Source organism: Thermobia domestica, chromosome 11 (assembly GCF_964235325.1).
Source record: "Thermobia domestica chromosome 11, izTheDome1.hap1.1, whole genome shotgun sequence".
Classification (NCBI taxonomy): domain Eukaryota; kingdom Metazoa; phylum Arthropoda; class Insecta; order Zygentoma; family Lepismatidae; genus Thermobia; species Thermobia domestica.
In genome coordinates, this window is record NC_137464.1 from 188454750 (window position 1) to 188473237 (window position 18488).

General features: G+C 35.1%; 2 protein-coding genes across 2 annotated transcripts; both read right to left on the reverse strand.

The window, feature by feature from the left end:
* Nucleotides 1-13098: 13098 nt before the first annotated feature.
* Nucleotides 13099-13623, reverse strand: LOC145665395 (histone-lysine N-methyltransferase SETMAR-like). Its single transcript, XM_081732699.1, has one exon. It carries the CDS (start codon nt 13621-13623, stop codon nt 13099-13101), a length of 525 nt encoding a protein of 174 aa, XP_081588825.1.
* A 134-nt stretch (nt 13624-13757) lies between these two features.
* Nucleotides 13758-14177, reverse strand: LOC145665396 (protein GVQW3-like). The gene has a single exon (XM_081732700.1). It carries the CDS (start codon nt 14175-14177, stop codon nt 13758-13760), a length of 420 nt encoding a protein of 139 aa, XP_081588826.1.
* Between the last annotated feature and the right edge of the window lie 4311 nt (nt 14178-18488).

The following is an 18488-nucleotide window of genomic DNA, read 5'->3' on the forward strand; positions in this document are numbered from 1 at the left end:
GCAACACACGAATTGAGAATTTAAAAAATCATCATTAATTTTACTCATTAAGATCATAATTTTGGGTGAAACTAAACGAAGATTATCTTTAATGTTTTAAATTTCGTGTACGTTCATAATATATTCTTTAAAACCACATGAACGTGTAATCAAGAAATTGTTGGAAGCAAAAGCAAAATAGTTTAGAACCGCCTGTATACGAATAATTGGAAGCAAACCTTAGGGTAAATTAAAGTTTACGAAAGGGTTTAGGTTTCAAGTATGATAGGTGTTGAGTGCGCCCTCTTAGGGACCGCAAAACGCACTCTTTGAGACACTGGTCCTTAAGAGTACGCATTTGAGTTTTTTAACTTTTTAACGTTTATCTCCATTTCTACATCTAGTTGTAAAGTTTTCTATTTCTTACAATGTAGCCTAAACTTCAATTAAAATTTTGTACAATGTATATAATTTTTGCTTCATTACTTTCGGAGCTATTTGAAAATGAATATTAAGTGCGTGCTCTTTGGTAACCTTCCTCTATGCACCGGTTTTGGTTAAAACAGCAAAGTTAAAAGTACAAGACATTTGTTTGTTCGTTCGTTATTTAGTGATCTTCGTTCTTAGTGAAAAGTTGGATACAGTTTTTGAAAAAGGAAACGTATTCTTAAAAATCTGAGTCCTATATTTCATTGCAATTGTTTCCTATTTAAAATTAGAATAAAAAATAAGCATAATGAATTAGCATAGGGGAAAACCAGTGATCGAGCTTTCATCTCTGTAAGAAGGAGATCAGTAATCACAAAAAAAATACCATGATATTTTATATTTGCAAATAATAATAATAATATCTATGAGTGTGCTGCGAGAATTCAAGTTACGCCCGTAGTGTGCCGCAAGTTGAAAAAGGTTGGGAAACGCTGATATAGGTAAATACTATATACAATTTGCTCTTCCGAATTGATCATATATGTCAGGTCCGTAAATTTTACATGATTTACGAAAATACACGTCTTTGGGGACTTGAAATAATTTATAATAAGCACCAGGAATTTATTTTTAAGTGAACTCATACCTGAATTCCCATAGTAGTTAAAAGGGCATGATACTAATTTCAAGTTATATTAAGGGAATTAAACGGCTAAAGTTAATAATTTCCACTAGAAAGACCCTATTTCTTGGTTGTTAAGTATATTAATCTACAGTATTATTTCATTAAGTGGGATATGCATTTTTTTGTCTTCAATTAATTTTGAATATATCTTTTACATTGATTATCTAAATATAGGTAGATAAAGTAACTTAATTGCATAACCTAGGTATGTTGTTTTGTGTCCATGCATTTTCGTAAACTTAAGTAATATTAGTTAAAAGACGTAATGAATCTGAGAGTCGCACAACTTACGAAATTTCTCCTTTTCTCTATTACTTGATACAAAACATACTTTGAATATATTCTGCTTGCTCGTGTAATTACTAGCGTGCATGGTCGTCCCAGGTTCAATGCCCAGTGATAGATCATTGAACTCTTTAAGGCGATTGGGATTCAATTTCAAGCTACATGTCGACATCTGATATTTCCTCCGTGCTGAGAAGGGACTCGTAAACTTCTACAAACAACACTATTTTGAAGATCGGACTGAGGGACTATAGTTTTGAATTCCGATGATATTTCGTGTAATTGTATATAGACAAACAACATAAAACATTTGATTTTCATATGCTCGTACTTTCATTCGAAGATTGTACGAACCCGATCTTGAGTTGAACGTTTCGTTAGGACTTTACAATATTCGTCTGATTATTTTTTTTTTTAATGTAAAGTGTGTTTTGCCTCGTGGCTAAGCGGTTAGCGTTCGCGCCTCTGGTCTGATTCTATTCCTATGGTTCAGGTTGCAGGATAAGCTGTAACACTGCAAAAATATAAAAGCTACTTTTAGACACGGTAGGACACTGTACGGATTACCTACACTCTTTGAACATTTCCAGATTACATATATTTACCCCTTTCAGATACCATTGTCCAGATATGTCCCAGATGTATGTACAAAATGTGCAAAATATATGTCATCACTTTGTTTTCGAACTGTTTGCCGAGAATATTTTAAGTATAGGTAAATTTTTCGGAAAATGAACGCCTTTGGACACACGAAGCGCACTTTATAAACACACACTTGATATATTTCTCCCTCAACATCTGTACTAAAAGTGTTTAAATGCTGTTTCATTTTTTTACGGCAAAGTCCATGTTGCATATAATCTCGCTGCTGAAAGGGACACTACATTCAAATTCAAATTAACCAAGATGTACGTACTAGCTGAAGTTTTGAACCCCAAGACTGCTAATTCGTTGTCCGGATTATGCATTTTAGGCTGAAGAAATGTTCTGACGAAAGAAAGTGAACAACGGTGAAACATATTTTTGAACGATTAGAGAACAAGAAAATCCAGATCAGTTCTTCTAACACATGGATATCATGTTCTAAACATAACAGGCTCTCGTTCATAGATTTCAAACTATGATCATTTACATCAAAGCTATCACCGGTGACTTGATCCCGTAATCCAACTCTTTGTAGGCGAGATAGTGTAATTAAGAATGACACATACTGTTAGATATTATGTTAGATGATAGTCTATGTACGTCCAACTTCCTTTATAATCTTGGTATTACATAAGGTACAAAAGACGAAAACTCATCCTTCACAGGCGAAGACTTTTCCGTTTCCGTTCCTTCATAGACTGTAAAAGAGTATTGCATATGGCAACATTAAGAAAGGTACACTAGAGCACTTTGTTATTCTCTCTTTAGACGAACATTCGGACGATATCTCTGGGATATAAGCCTATCCTAGTCATTTTATATGATAGTGGAACATAAAAAGTTAAAAATGAAAGGGTGTTTTCCTGTTTATTTTTATATACCTCTTCATGTATGTCACCCATCCACTTTGTGTGATTAACTGAGCGAAATGCACAACGTAAAATGCAAGATTTATTAAAGCTCTTTGTTAGGGCGTGGTATCAATGTTTACTGTTCTTCCAAAAAGAGATAAGCGCCTTATTCATAAATAAATCCTCCCTTGAAACGTACATGGGGAATTTCAAAGATTCTCAACAGTAGTGTGGGGGAGGGGGATTTTACATTGCTACATAAAACAAACAGTACAACCTGGGAAAGAGAGGAACTAAGCTTAGGTTACAAACAAAACTTGTAAGATATTTATTATGTAACAATAAGTTGAAAGAGCGAACTAAATTGCCATACTAACTACTACTACTACTACTACTATAACTAATCAGTGGCAAATGTTATCCCACAACATGCAAAGTGAGATTATAATATTCCACGAGGGGTATCCAGATAAAAATACGTGTCTTGGTGTGAAACACAAATATCCGACAGCAGATGAGTACAAATGATTTATGCTACAGAAAATGCATATAATTTTGTAGCTTCAAATATGTCAATTGTACTTTTGTAAGCTTTCTTTTGTAGTAGTAAGTTTGGATAGATTTCCCTTTAATCATGATTTATAATGATCCAATCATGATTTATAATGTACCTATTTCTTTCGAAAAATGTAACATTATATCTTTATACAACACAATGCGAAACTGTCTATGGTAACACAAAATAACCAATTACCTGTAATAGCAATGGTTCTAATATCGAAAGCACATACTAGCAGTGAAGGTTTCAGAACATTTTCTCCGGTACTAGCAGTGAAAGTTTATGTTACTAATATCAGGAAGGGTAAAGATGGAAGTCATGGCGAATACAGTAAGTCTAGAAGAGCTTAGAAACGCTCTAGGTTTAGAGGAAAATGAGGAGACGAATTTGACCGTCATACTAAAGGAAATCAGGAATTTGCGAAATGCAAGCAATGGTGACAGTAGAAGTGAAACACCCTGTAATTGCATAAAGACAGACGATAGGATAGATATTAAAATATCGACACCAAACTTTTTCGTTAGCTAAAAACGAATGCCCATTCGAATTTTTAGACTCAGTAGAAGATTTCGTGAAGCAGATAAAGATATATTAGAGCAAGTACTTCCAAAAATTCTACTTGATAAACAGGACGTTGGTCCAAATTCCGCATGTGATTGGAAAACTACGCAGCATTTAAGAGAAGTTTCTTCCAAGAACATTTTTGTTTTGATTACAACTCCGAAATTGAGAGTTAAAATACAGAATCCTAAAGAATCGTTGTCAAACTTTATAAGAAGTATGGCATCTCTATTTTCGAGACTCAGAAATCCTCCGACAGCGAATAAACATATTTCGAAAATCATAGGAAAATCTCATCCTAGATTTAGACAATTTTTGCACAGAAAAGAATTTGGTTCTCTTAAACAGCTCGAGCAGAAATCGTTAAAGATACAATGTTATATGTTAGACGAATATAATTACGTGCAGCAAGAGAAAATTGGAATCTCTGTAGCGGCTATCACTACAAGAGAGAGACCTGAATCAAAGTATCGGTAGAGTGAATCCTTTCGGGAAGGAGGGTATTTGGAGTCAAACCTCTTTCATTTTCATTGCTTCAAGTATCAGGTACGTGGGGAGGGAATGAAAAGTGGGTTAATAAGGAAAAATATGAAAAGTGAGTCCTGCAATAAAAATATGACGCTACAGAAATGCAGTAAAATAATCTATGAATTATTTGGGTTTGTGAGAGAACAACGATAGAAAGTAATCATAGGAAACAAATTATAATAAAATAAGGATAAGGAACAAATTATAAGAAAGTGCAGGAAAGAAACAAAGTACTACATGTAGCTCTTGGTTCGAACGAAACAAGTTAACGATTTCTGAAATCTTAATATTAGTATCCGAACTGTTGAAAGGAACCACCACACAAAGGATAGAAGAGAAATATAATGTAATTGGTCCCACAATAGTAGATTGGAAGCAGTTTACCCATGAAATGTTAGTGGAATATATTTGTGACAACAGCAAGAAAAGGGGAAAACAGTGGAGATAAATGAAAGTAAGTTTTTCTGAAGAAAATATAACGTGAGTAGAGTGCTAGAGGGGCAGTGGGTTCTTTAAGGTGTGGAATGAGAGTCTAGATCCTTTCTGGTTCTAGTTGACAATAGAAAAGAAGAAACATTTGTATCTACGAACGGACAGTGTCTTAAAAATGGTGCAGATATGAAGGGGACAGGTGTGAACACTGTTAGGTAGGCTATAGAAACTTGTCCAGTAGACGATACACACATCTCACAGTGAATCATAGTGTGAATTTCTTGAAGAATGTTACTGTAGCCCACACAAATGCACTTCGAGAACATTATCTAAACACAAGAGGCAGAGAGAGCCTTCCTTTATTTTTAGCACAACACATGTTCAGAAAATTAGTCATTAATCATGGAGAGGATATCGTTCTTAAATTTCTACTAAATGTTCGAGAGAGAAAGTGGTAATTCTATCATAGCGCAGGGTGTGTTCCAAAACTCTTTTCATAATAGTTTTCATGAAACTCATGCAATAAAGTTTGTTTCCCACTATCTTCGTTTATGCGAATACCCACCATCGCTGACGCGATTGCTTCCAACGGACGCACACTCCCGCTTGCAGATCCCCTTACTACACTCTTTCCCTGACTCAGTTAGATAAAATTCGTGTTTTTCAACGTCCATCTAGTACAAGTTGGTTTGAAAAGTCATTTTTGTAGCATGCGTTTGCGATTATATTATCAATCTGTACGCAATTATTCGAGCAGGTGTCAGAGTAATATCAGACCACAGAACGTCCTAGGAATTCATATAAAGAAAGAAAAGTGACAGACAAATGTTTTTCTAATTTCACGAACTAGTCTTAATTTGCACCCTGTTTCTATTCATAATTTTAGAATAATTTAGTTTAGAAAGTTATTGACTATCATTAAGTAGAAAGGACTAGAAATCTGCAGCTTCGATTACTGAATTGTCAGAATTATAGCTTATAGTTAAACTAAATTTTTTGCTGGAAAAATACCATATGAAAATCGTAAGATTTAGCCATAAATATCCACATTGGCAACACTGGAGAGAGTGTCCTCTTTTGAGAATAGCTGACCATATTTGCATATTTGTAATGCTGGAAAAAAGAAATCATCATTCTGAAATGAAATAGGATCTGCGCTACAACGTGATTTAATACTCCTCTCCACTTTTGCTCTTACAAGTGGGAATCTTAACACCAAGGTATTCTTATAGGGGAAGATAATCAAGTAATGTGCACTGTCGAACGTACGTGAATCTTTATTTTCCTGGCATGCTAGTTCAGAAAACTAGACTTTAGGCGTGTTTATGCTCCACCTAAACTTTGAACACCTTTCATCTTCATCCGAACAATATTCATAACAGGAATTAGTAAAGACTTCTTCAGAGACGAAGCCGAAGAACGTGTCTTATAACTTCTAGCACATAGAAGAAAATCTTAAACGAGCTACATGACTTGCTTCTGGTACCTAGGTAGTGTTATTAATTAGTGTTGTAAATAGAAAAAAAACGTTCGTATTTTTTCAGAAATGTACGTTTTTTTTAGAAAAAAAACATTGCCTCTCGTTTTTTTCTAAATTTCGTTTTTTTAAATAGTCATTTGTAATGCATCTTACGTCTATTTAAGTATTAAATATTTTTATGTAGGTATAATCACCATAAAATGCAACATAAATTAAACGCTAGATACTGATGCGCTACAAATATTTTACAATTTACATGAATACCATATTTATTAACAATTCGGGTTTCAGCAGTTTTCATCAATATCAACTAAGAAATAAAAGTAGAAATGAAATTTTGTTTTTTCGTGAAAGCAGGCCTTAAATAAGTACGAAAATAATGTCACGAACAGCATAAAATTCAAATAACTTGTCTAAAGGTAAAAACTAATACTAGTTTGCCTAATAGTATTTTTCTAAATGCCATATATAAATAATTTGTCGACTAGATATATATATGATATGCAGAGCCGGCTCTACCATATATGCAACACGTGGATTTGCGTGGAGCGGCAATTTTTGATGGTCCTGCAAAATCTGTCATAAGTATATTATTTAAATTAAATATTTCTTGTTGGAAACAGACTTCATGATGACGTTAGTTACATTTACTAAGCTGACATTCTATTTGAATACTACATTCATAAATTATGTTTAGGTTGCATTAGTTTAAGGCCACATGGACAATGCTAAAGCAAATGGTCAAATAAATCCGAGCACAAATTGCTTGATTGTTGCCAAATGCAAGAATTCAATTCTCGAACAGTAGTGAATATTTGTTCCATTTAGTAAGTTATCACAGTTTTGATATGACAACTAGTCTTGTTTTTGTCAGAAACAAGTTCCTTATTATTGAAGATAGAAACATTTTTTTTTTTTAAATGTTAACATTATATAGAAGAGAAATCAAGAAATCAAGATAAAGAGCTAGTTGCACTGGAATTGCAAACTGATACATTGAGATTGAAGCTCGATATTGAATTCTATAAAAAGGATTACCATCTTTCCTCTGCAGGTGTGTTTGCTTTATCTTTCACTAACATACTAGATTAATATTTAAAAAAAAAAAGAAAAAACAGACACAACGGGATTACATTTTTATAAGTATTTAAGCCTTTCTGAGTGCAACTGCTCTTACCCTTACCTTTGTTGTTCATGCTGGAGTAGCATACTTAAAATCATGACTTTTAAGATTTGTTCTTTCTGGAGAAAGTGGGAGGCGGCAAATTTCGCAAGTGAAATATTGCTGCATAACAATGAAGATTTTCTGGATCGTGTCATCTTCAGTGATAAATCGACACTTCACCTAAGAGCTAATGTGAACACTCATAATGTTTGTATTTGGCCGTCAGCAAATCCTCAGTAGATGGTACACTTGAAACGAGACTCCCCTAAATTGAATGTGTTTTGTGCCATATGGCGGAAAGTTTATGGGCCTTTCTCGCCTATCGACTAGATGTGTGCCGTGTGACGAATGAATCTCACATTGAACACTTGTAGCAAAGACTGTTTGAGGTGCATTTGAGGTTTGGTCTTTGAGTTGGTGTTTGAGGTCTTTTACTTGATGCATTGCTTATAATTGTACGTAAAATGTAATAAGTACTACGAAGACTTAAAACCCCAAAAATTCATTTTGAAACACCCTGCATTTCTCACCAACAGTGTTGGAACTAAAATGTAAAAAGGAGAGAAAATTTTCCTTATAAAGTTATTGTTTACAACAACGATATTATTATTAGTCGATACTAACAACGATATTATTATTAGTCTAGACTATAACTACAACAACAACACGAGTTAGTAGTCAAAAAAAATGTAATCAAATGTATTCTCGGTGGCCCAGGTGGCCAAAGTGGCACACACGGGTGCATTTGTTTAATCCGCTCCTGTGTGGACACTAATTAAGATATCGGGATATTATTTTTGCAAAATATCGTTGGGCTATAGTTTATCCTAGTAATTTTTTTCTTCTGGTGTCGAATTATCTTCTCAAATTTCACCCCAGTCAAAAATTCGAGAATTTTCTAATTTCGAATTTACTTCTTTTTTCCCTGTAGCTTCTTTCGTTGTAGAAAGACCTCCTTAAGACTTGCCAGGTAGATACCTCGGATGGATACCTAATTGTTGACATCAATTGGACGTGTCTGCGCGCAGTGTTGCCAATTAGGGAAATTAAAATTTTCCTAAGTTTGGGCAAAAAATTAGAAATTTTTGTTTATAAATCCGTATAAATCCGAGTGCAAGTCAACTTACGCCAATCGAACATTTGTCCTTACTTAACAAATGCAAGTACAGATCGTTACAATGGGGTAATTAGGGAACGCACGAAAAAATCGTATTTAGGTTTTAACACGATTTTTCTAGTTTTTCCCTACTTTTCTGTTTACCGTAATATATTTTTGGTAATTAGAAGTTTTGTTCTTTAAATATCATCATAATATTCATAGGATATATTAGTGGTGTACCAATGTTTAATTTAAGATAGTTTGCGTCTGTCTGGTAGCAGTGTTACCAGCTACAGAAAATTTTAATTCCAGATTTTAGGGGGAAATTTTGGAAAAATTATCTGTTTTGTCTCTATTATTTCCCTCTTGTTGGCTATATAGGACCAAACGTACCAATATCTGGAAGTCTCGTCTTTGCTCTACACAACGCACTATAAAAAGTTTCAATAGGATAATTAGAGGAAGTAGAGTTGAGGTTTACAGTACACCTTGTTCTCTAATTGGGAAGATAACTGTGATTTTTTAAAAGGCTTACTTTATTAGATATCGTCACAATACTTGTAGGATATATTAGAGGGATACCAAAGCTTATTTTAAGATAGTTTTTGTGTGTCTGATACTAGTGTTGCCAGCTACAGAAAATTTTAATTCCAGATTTTAGGGGCAAATTTTGAAGAAAAAAAAATCCCTTTTTGCTTCTATTATTTACCCCTTGTTGGCTACACTCAAACAAACTACAAGTGTCTAAAAGCCTCGTCCTTAGCCTACACAGCGCACCATAAAAAGTTTCAATAGAATAATTAGGAAAAGTACAGTTGAGGTTTATAATAAACCATGTTCTGTAAATGGTAAGAAAATGGTGGATTTCTGAGGTAGAATGAGATTTTTTTTTTAATTTTCTTGCTTACTTTGTTAGATATCGCCATGATACTTGTAGGATATATTCTTGGAGTACTATGGTTTATTTTCAGATAGTTTTCGTCTGTCTGATGGCAGTGTTTCCAGCCAAAACAATTAATTCCCGCTTTTAGGTGAAAAATTTGGAAAATTTCCCTTTTCCCCTCTATTATTATCCTCTTACTGGCTACATTGAAACAAACGTACCACTACCTGAAAGCTTCCTCTTTGCCCTACAGAACGCACCATAAAAAGTTTCAGTAGGATAATTAGAGAAGCTGTAGCCCCGGCATATTTGATTTTTGCTTGTGAGGCGTAAAAAGTGTCAAAATTTCATGTGTATGACAGAATTTTTTCTTTCCCTCTTTGGATGGAAGCAAGCGACTTCAGGATTTCACTGTACCTTGTCAACACACCAAAGATTTTTTAGGTGACTTGAACTCATATAGCAGTAGTGGTACTAGATACAAAAAATTTTGAAACTTGGTTAGGGAATTTTTTGTAAATTTTCACCCCTACATTTCCCTCAATAATTTCCCACCCATTGGCAACACTGCAATGCAACTTACACCAAAAGCTAGCCACATCCATTTTCTAAAAAACAAGGACTTAACCATATCAATCGAATGAATGGTTTTTGAGCAATAAGTCACTAACTGGAAATGTAGGAAAACGCCAAAAATGACCTGGGGCCGACAGGAATAATCACACAATTTTGCTAGTATATACGTATAAAGAAACAAAAGATTTGTAAGTTACGAGGGCTTCTACTCAAGTTCTGTTGATTATTTCAATAATCTACAACGTAAACCAATAAATAATAGTTGCCAGAAAAAAACAGAGATTTGAAAAAAAAACACGAAAAAGAACGGTTTTTTATTGAAAAAAAAACTTCACAGAAAAAAAAAAACGTTTTTTTACAACACTATTATTAATGAAGACATGAATTGAAAACTCGAAATATGAAACAGCAAGAACAGGAATGGTAATAGAGTAGAAGTATTTAAAAAGAAAACGATGAGGATTTGTTGACTATTAGATCAATTGACGCTCACGTTGTTGTAATGAAGTAGGTTGACTATTACTCAATTCCTATAGAAACGTAAACACGGATCTGCAAACATAAATTTATGGTACTCATATTTAATTCTATATTATATTATGAGTAATAGTCGTATCATGTTTTAACTTGTTATCTAATGCAATCTTATGGTAATTAAAATCCCGACGAGAATTATATCTTAAACTAAATATAAATAGCATCTCACTAAGCTTTCAGACTACAATTTTGATAGACAATGACATTTATTAAATGTGTTTTCTGAATTTAAATAATATGTGTAAAATTAAAATAAAATCGGAAAGATTAGATTTTAAAAAATCAATATAAGTGTCGCTTCTGACCTGTTACGGTAAATATTAGAAATATGCAAAACCAAATATTATGAAGTTGATTATTATTTTACAAGGTTATATTGAAAAGAAAATGTTGTGGAGAACGAAAAAGGGAAGTTAGTTGCACAATGGAGGAAAGGCCATCAGAACTATGACCACGAGCGAAAGCATTGTAGGATAAAGTTTTAAAAAATAATTCTTTATTCAACGACAGTATTGTTATAGGTTCCAAGAAATTGTCCATATATATTTTTTTGTCAATGCAATATGTCTCGCGTGCTTTCCATGAATTAGTGTAATCGGAGAAGGTATTATTCGTAATGTATCAGAGGATATTACCTTCCGCTCTGCTCATGATTAATGACTTGTATCTAATATTTTCTCTCCCTTTCCTTTATGGTTCATTACCGCTATAAATTTCACCTGCTTTTGCTCTACACCTTAAATGTCCTTATTTTTGAATCCTTCCAAGAATTAATTCGTATACATAAACCGTATATATATATATATATACCGAACTTCTCGGATCTTCAAATGGAAGGAAATTTCCATGATGATAGTAATTAACACATTTTGATTTCTCGGAAAATCACATCCATAAATTGATATTTAAATGCACACAATTCCAGTAACAGTTAAAGCAATCTTCTGTACAAAGGTAAAGAGTAAATCTTCAGTTGTAAGCAAGTTTCTTCACATTGATACTCTGTCTTAGATTTTGTTTGAGCTACAACAGAGAGAGAGAATATGTCAGTGGCGTGGAAAAACGAAAGAAAGGAAAAATAGTTTTACCGAAGGGAGTCTCTCTCCAAGTGAAACGGAGAGAAACAGGCGTTAAAGCTTTTAACCGAATTAAATTCAGAGGATCTGCCATCGGTACAAGTCACGAATACAACACACTAAGGTTTGTTCCACATGTTCAACGATAGATGACTCTCAAATCGATTCATCTGCTTTTCTTCTTTCCCTTTCTAAGTCTCTTTTGTTCTTTATAAACAACAAACTCTTCACAATTTAATCCACAAAGTCATTCGTCCTAAGTCCTTTTGATTTCCTTTCTGTATCTACCTTCTTCCCTTCTCTATGGTGCTTCAATACTGAGATGCTTGAAGTTTATAAAGAATCACTCGATCTATACACAATAGATTTATTCTATCCATGAAAGATGTTTCATTTATTGTTATTCTTACTTTTTTTTTTACTTTCTTAATTTGAATTGAGATTTTATATCTTTGGATGCAGACTTATGTCCCAGTTACGTACGAGGCAAGAACAGAAAATAAGTGTACTAGATTTTTGTAGGTTTCAAAATATTTATAACCAAAACTTTTACATGCTTAAATCAGTACATATGTGAACTATTTTTCCATGTAGTCACTACCCCTCTCGATGCATTTAGTGAGACTACGGATTTTTTTATGCCTTGGTCAAAAATTCAGCCACCACTTCTTTTGCCCAATTTTTCATCTCCACCTTCACTTCTTCGTCAGTTGAAAATTTGCATCTTCAAGGAGGTGAACAGATAAATAGTCTGAAGGCGCCAGGTCAGGAGAATGCACAAATCGACGATCATCCACTCCTTTGCTCATCGTCCACATCACTACTACCGTTTTTTTTTTTTTTTTTTAATTCACGAAACAACCTAAGCACACTCGTACGATTCGTAATTCCTTCGCCATAAACTGATTTGATCTCGTTAAAAACTTCAGACGAAGATTTTCTCTTCACAACGAGATAACGGATAACGCTGCAAATCTCGCTGGAGGCAGATTTTAACGACATCTTTCACTGGAGACGTTAGTGTGGTCAAAGTTTTGGACGTATTAACGCTTTCTGGGCTCGCTGGAAAGGATAGGAATTAAGCTATACGGCAGTGGGATCAAGATAGCAATAACAAATTCCCATTGCTCAGCACGGCCCTAATACACTTATTATGTGGACGTGCCTCGTATTTCACTAAGCTGTATTATACAACGTAGGAACAAAAAGTAAAGTAACTTTTTAAAAAAAAAATCTTTATGTCTCGGTTGTCTATACTGTTACAGGGTATACATGACAACTGTAAACTAACATTCCACACCGTCGCCGTATTTGTCTAAACACTTGTTCTAGCGGGTTACCAACGCATTAATGCCACTATGGAAGAAATCTGTGTCAATGCTGTTCAACAAGATTGTCACTGCATCCTGTGCCTCTTGCACTGTGTTGAAGCGTTGTCCTTGAAGGTGCTTCTTCATTGGTCCGAAAAGATGGAAATCGCTAGGTGCAAGATCTGGGCTGTATGCAGGTTGTTCCAAAACCTCCCAGTTGAAACGTGTGACATGGTCACGGGTGAGATGGGTTGTGTGCGGTCGAGTATTGACATGTGACAACAAGACACACTCCCTTAGTGCTCTAGGTCTTTTACGACGTATGGCATCTCTCAGTCTGTCCAACGTCTGGCAGTAGGTCAGAGCAGTGATCGTGATACCCGGTGAAAGGGATTCCAGGTGATTCACACCAAGGTGGTCCCAAAAGACAGTGTCCATTGTTTTCCTTGCACATGTTACTGTTCTAAACTTTTTGGATGGGTGCGATGAAGGATGTTTCCACATCATGGAGGAACGTTTCGATTCAGTTATCCACAATGGCATAGGTGTCTCATCACCGGTAATGATGCGATACAGAAATGAAAACCCTCTTGTTGATAACGGGTCAGGTAGTTCAGACTAATGCTCATTCGTCTGTTTTTATCCGTTTCTGTAAGATTCTGTGGTACGCAATGTGCTTACACTTTGCGGTAGGCAAGCGTGTTGTGAACAATACTGTGAACAGAACCATACAAAATGTTCAGTACCTCTGCAATGTGTGACAGCGTGATTTGCCTATTCTCCCTAATCATTTCCTCCACCTGATAAATGTTCTGGTCACTAGCAGAAGTTGACGGGCTGCCATGATCATCAGTGATGTCAGTCCTCTCATTATCAAACTCCCTACACCAACACCACATTGGTTTCCTCGATAATATGTTATTTCCATACACCTTCACAAGTTCCAGACGGATCTCAGCTGGTTTCTTCCCCTTCGCATGCAGAAACCTTATCACAATTCGCACTACAACATTTGACCATGTTTCCAGTAGCCCTGCCATCTTCGAACTGCGATTATCTGCAACTTCGTCACCATGTTGCTCTCTTGCGGTCACCATGGTACCTACGACACACAAAAACAAAGAGTTACTAGCATATATTGGTTCATTTTTAGGGCAATTGTTACCTTACTTTTTGATCCTGCCTTATAGATAATTGTTTTGTAATAAAAGAATTAAGCCGTTTGTTTTACCAAAAACCCTTGGATGGTATTTAGGAAGAATTCGTTAATCAAGAGTTAGTCATGTGATTAGTTAGTGTCGTATTAGCTCTGTAGTATGGAGCGTCTGCATGAAGTTTAGCTAGTACGTTGATAATGGAATGATTAACTAATATAAACCCTATACATCGGGTGAAAAACTAAATGTGGCAACTACGGAAATCTAAACTGCACGTGTGCAGTTTATGAAATACGTAATTCGAAATATTTTCTTTGTGATTTGAACTAAAAACAATTTATTCAACGAATAGTTACGAAATATAATTATCATTTACGTATTGATTTTTGAGGGTTGAATTTTTGGGGGAATAAGTAGAAGTCGATTAATATTAGCGACAATAGAAGGATTACTTTGTAATTATAAGGGAAGATAATTTATCGATCAGTTATAGTATCCCTCAGAAAGCTAGAAAGTTTCTCATCATCTTTCACTGTTTAATGAAAGAAACAGTTCTGCTATTGTAGAGGACTTGCGTTAATAGCTTTTTCATAGTTAACTCACCTGATGCTGTGAATGGAAGGAAACAGAGAAAGATATGTAATTTAATTGCCTTTGTATTCTCATAATCTAAGTTTATTGTGGCTAAACCTGTGTTCTAAATTAATAAGTTACATGCGATTAACTTAATCAACTACTACGTGCTAATCAGATTGTCTCGAATCACTTCTGATCAGCATGCGTTAACCAATCCCTTAGTATGGCGCTAATCATACGTCAACACGACTCTGTATAAAGACCCCTGTGTCTATCCATGTGTCCGTCCCAAATATACAACATCTCAACAACTATTTGATGGACTACCGTCAACTTTGACCATCAGACTGAGGGGAAAACATTAGTAAGCGAGCTCATTGAAAGTTAGGAATCCATCCGCCGGAAATGGAATAACTCAACCATTTCCGGTTTTAATATTGATCATTATAGAGAAAAATCGATAACAGAAAGCGAGAACGGTTCTCTGCAGTCGGTGAAGCGTACCAAGAATATATTTCATCTCCATCCTTTGCTCTCCACTAAAAATGGAGGTGATAGAAGACTTCCGGTTTCAACATTGATTTACATAGAATATAAGCTATAAGAGATAGTAGGAAGCTGTTTCTTTTTTAAAAAATCGATTTAGCGTTATAAGAATATATAACATCTACTGTTTTAACACTCTTTTCAAACCGAAATCAACCACTTCCAGTCTAATGTTGATCACTATAGAGTGAAAACGGTAATATGTAGTGAAAAATGATTATCTACAATCAACTAACAGTCCCAAAAATACATCTCACCTCCAATCTAATCTGTCTCTACTAAACCGGTTTCAATATTAATTGAAAAAAAAAGTAGGAGAACTTCCGTTGTTAAGCTGTTAATTAATTCGAAATTCAATTTTCACCTTATATAAACTGTGACCAGGGGCGAATCCAAAGAGCAATCGCCCCCCCCCCAGAAGAGGAAACTTTCTTATTTTATATATAAATGAAACCCATCCCAGAGTTTGGAGCTCTTAAAAGTAGCTCTAACTAGCAGTATTACAACCCACCGCACCCCCTCCCATAAGTCCGTCCTGGATCCACCCCTGACTGTGATACTGCAAATTTTAATGTGAATATTTATGAAAATTATGTGATGATGATGAAAAATGACGTATAAATCAACCTGACCAAAGTTTAGTGTTTTTGTTCTGTCCAGAAGAAAAGACCTGATATCAGTTGTTGAGCAACGCCTGCTAAGAGCAACAACCATTTTGATAGGTCCTGTTTATTGTCAATATGGAAATGGTTAGAATTGTGAATGGTGGATGCCTGAAACTACTGTATTATGTAAAGCATGTTTGTAATCGTGCGTAAGCGTGTACGCGCCGTGCTCTTTAGAAAGGTTAGTTTAAGAGAAAAATCTCCTGGAAGGCTTGGACAATCATTCTAAAACATTAGGCTGGCTATTACCATCAAAAGTTTCTTCGACCTCTCCGGACAATCAGTTTGCTACTACCACTATGCTCCTCTAATTGTGCTAAATATTAAATATGTTCATACGTAGACATCGTTAGCGTATAATAGGGATAACCTTGAAACAATTAGGATTTTCCGTAGAAGTTCTTTTGATAAAACTTTTTACAAATTTATTACTTAAAAGCAGAGACAACAGGTTTATTATATACAGTACCACTGTTATTCTGTTCGCAACACCTCACCACATTCTTGGTGTTCTTGGAAAATTTATGAGGTGACACGTTCTGTATCTCTTGACAGGGACATACATATGGATTGGATCGTAGGTGTCCTAATATCCAAAAATTTCTGAAATTTCCCTCCAATTTTAGAGGTGATATTTAAAAATGTTTAAATGATTTAAATCATGGTACTAAAATATTAAGTTTGTTGTTACGCTTGATGAGACGTGAATTTACCTCCCAGAATGTGGTAAAATTCGTGCCATAATGTAAGATCTGTTGACATCGAGGGCAGAAACATGTTCTTCTGCCAGTGCACAAAGAATTTTCCAAAAGGGTTCTTGATTGTAGCCGTTTTTTCTTACAAAGCCAAACTGTTTCTCCGAAAGGTGAAGAGAAACCTTAAAATCAATGTTGCGTACTACCAGTCTCATATCTTAACTAAAATCTACTAACATGAAATATCATCATTTTACAGACAAGACATGAACCAGGTTGAACTATTCCAAGACAAGGCATCCGGCTATACGGTGAAAACGTCTCTGGAATAATATCGTCGTATGGAACAATAAACAGGTTTTGGACAATTCTCTTTTCTGACATCCTTGTTAAGAGTCCAGATGCCTGCCCAATGGACTATTGGGCGTTTGGGGTCCTCAAGTGGCGCCTATGCCAATGTCGAGTCGCACTATCTCCGGTCTGCGGAAAGCCTGTAAAAAGGAGTAAGATGCAATACCAACGGTCCAACTCCTACACACTCCGAAGCCGGCCAATAGTTAGTTGAGGTGGCCTGCAGATCGAACACAACCTGTGGTGAAAACACGGTATTTCTTATCCAAATTCGGCACAATATAAATGAATCTGCCTCTTTATTAGTTGAGAAAGTTGTCAACTAAATAACCGAAAAGGCACACGTTTAGACCATTTGAAACTTCAGAGACCACAGTTGTGAAGAAGATATATTCGAAATTGTTAAGTTCATCAATTTTCCCTCAGAGCTTATTACAGAGAAGTGCATACAAAAAAATCTCGATGATAATCTGAAAGGAGAAGAATTCGTTGTGGGCAGTAAACTGACAAGACAAGTATGAAATTTAGAGAACGTTGATATACAGGGTTGCCACTTTTTTGGTAAATCAAAAGCAGGATATAGTTCTCTAATATACTTATTTCGTCGGTTTCTCATACCCAAATGTATATACACGTAATAGAAAGAAACATATATTTATGAATGCAAATAGCAATGAAAATTAAATTAAAAAGTATAGATAGGGAAAAAGTGTATTGTCAGTTTTCTTTCTCATAATTTCTAACTGTTTTGGATAATTTAACGTCCCGTATTTCTCTAATGCAGTGATATTCATCTGGAGGTACGCGCACCCCTGGAGGTACGTAACGCTGCTTCTGGGAATCTGCTGGAAATGTCTGTTGACAGTTCACTGCAAATGAAATTCGATAACTTGTCAATTTGTGACTTTTGTATTTATGCTCGAAAGGAGAACAATGAAGTTTGTAACAGTGCTATTTCACAGCTTCTTACATTTCCATCAATATATTTGTGTCAACAGGGTTTCTCTTCATTAACACCAATAAAAACGAAGCACAAAAATTGCTTGAATCCAGAATCAACTTTGATTCTCGAACTCTCAAAGATTCGACCAACAATCGAGGAGTTGGTGTCCCGCAAACAAGCTCAGTCATCTCATTAGCAGGTTAGTTGTAAAGTTACTTTTAGTTTTCGAATTTTTAACATTGTCCTTAATGTACGAATTATCAGGAAGGATGTGCGGAAAATCCTCCTCAATAAAACTGGACGTCTCCCATATGTTTTGAAATTTCCCATAATAATTTTTTCGGGTGTGCACTTTATTTCCCTGTAAATAGTCTTTTGATTGCCATACTGGTTGCCCTTTTGTTGGGTTTCTATTTGTCCCACTCTTAAATCAACAGAACATGTTTATTAGGTTTAATAAGTTAATTTCGATTTA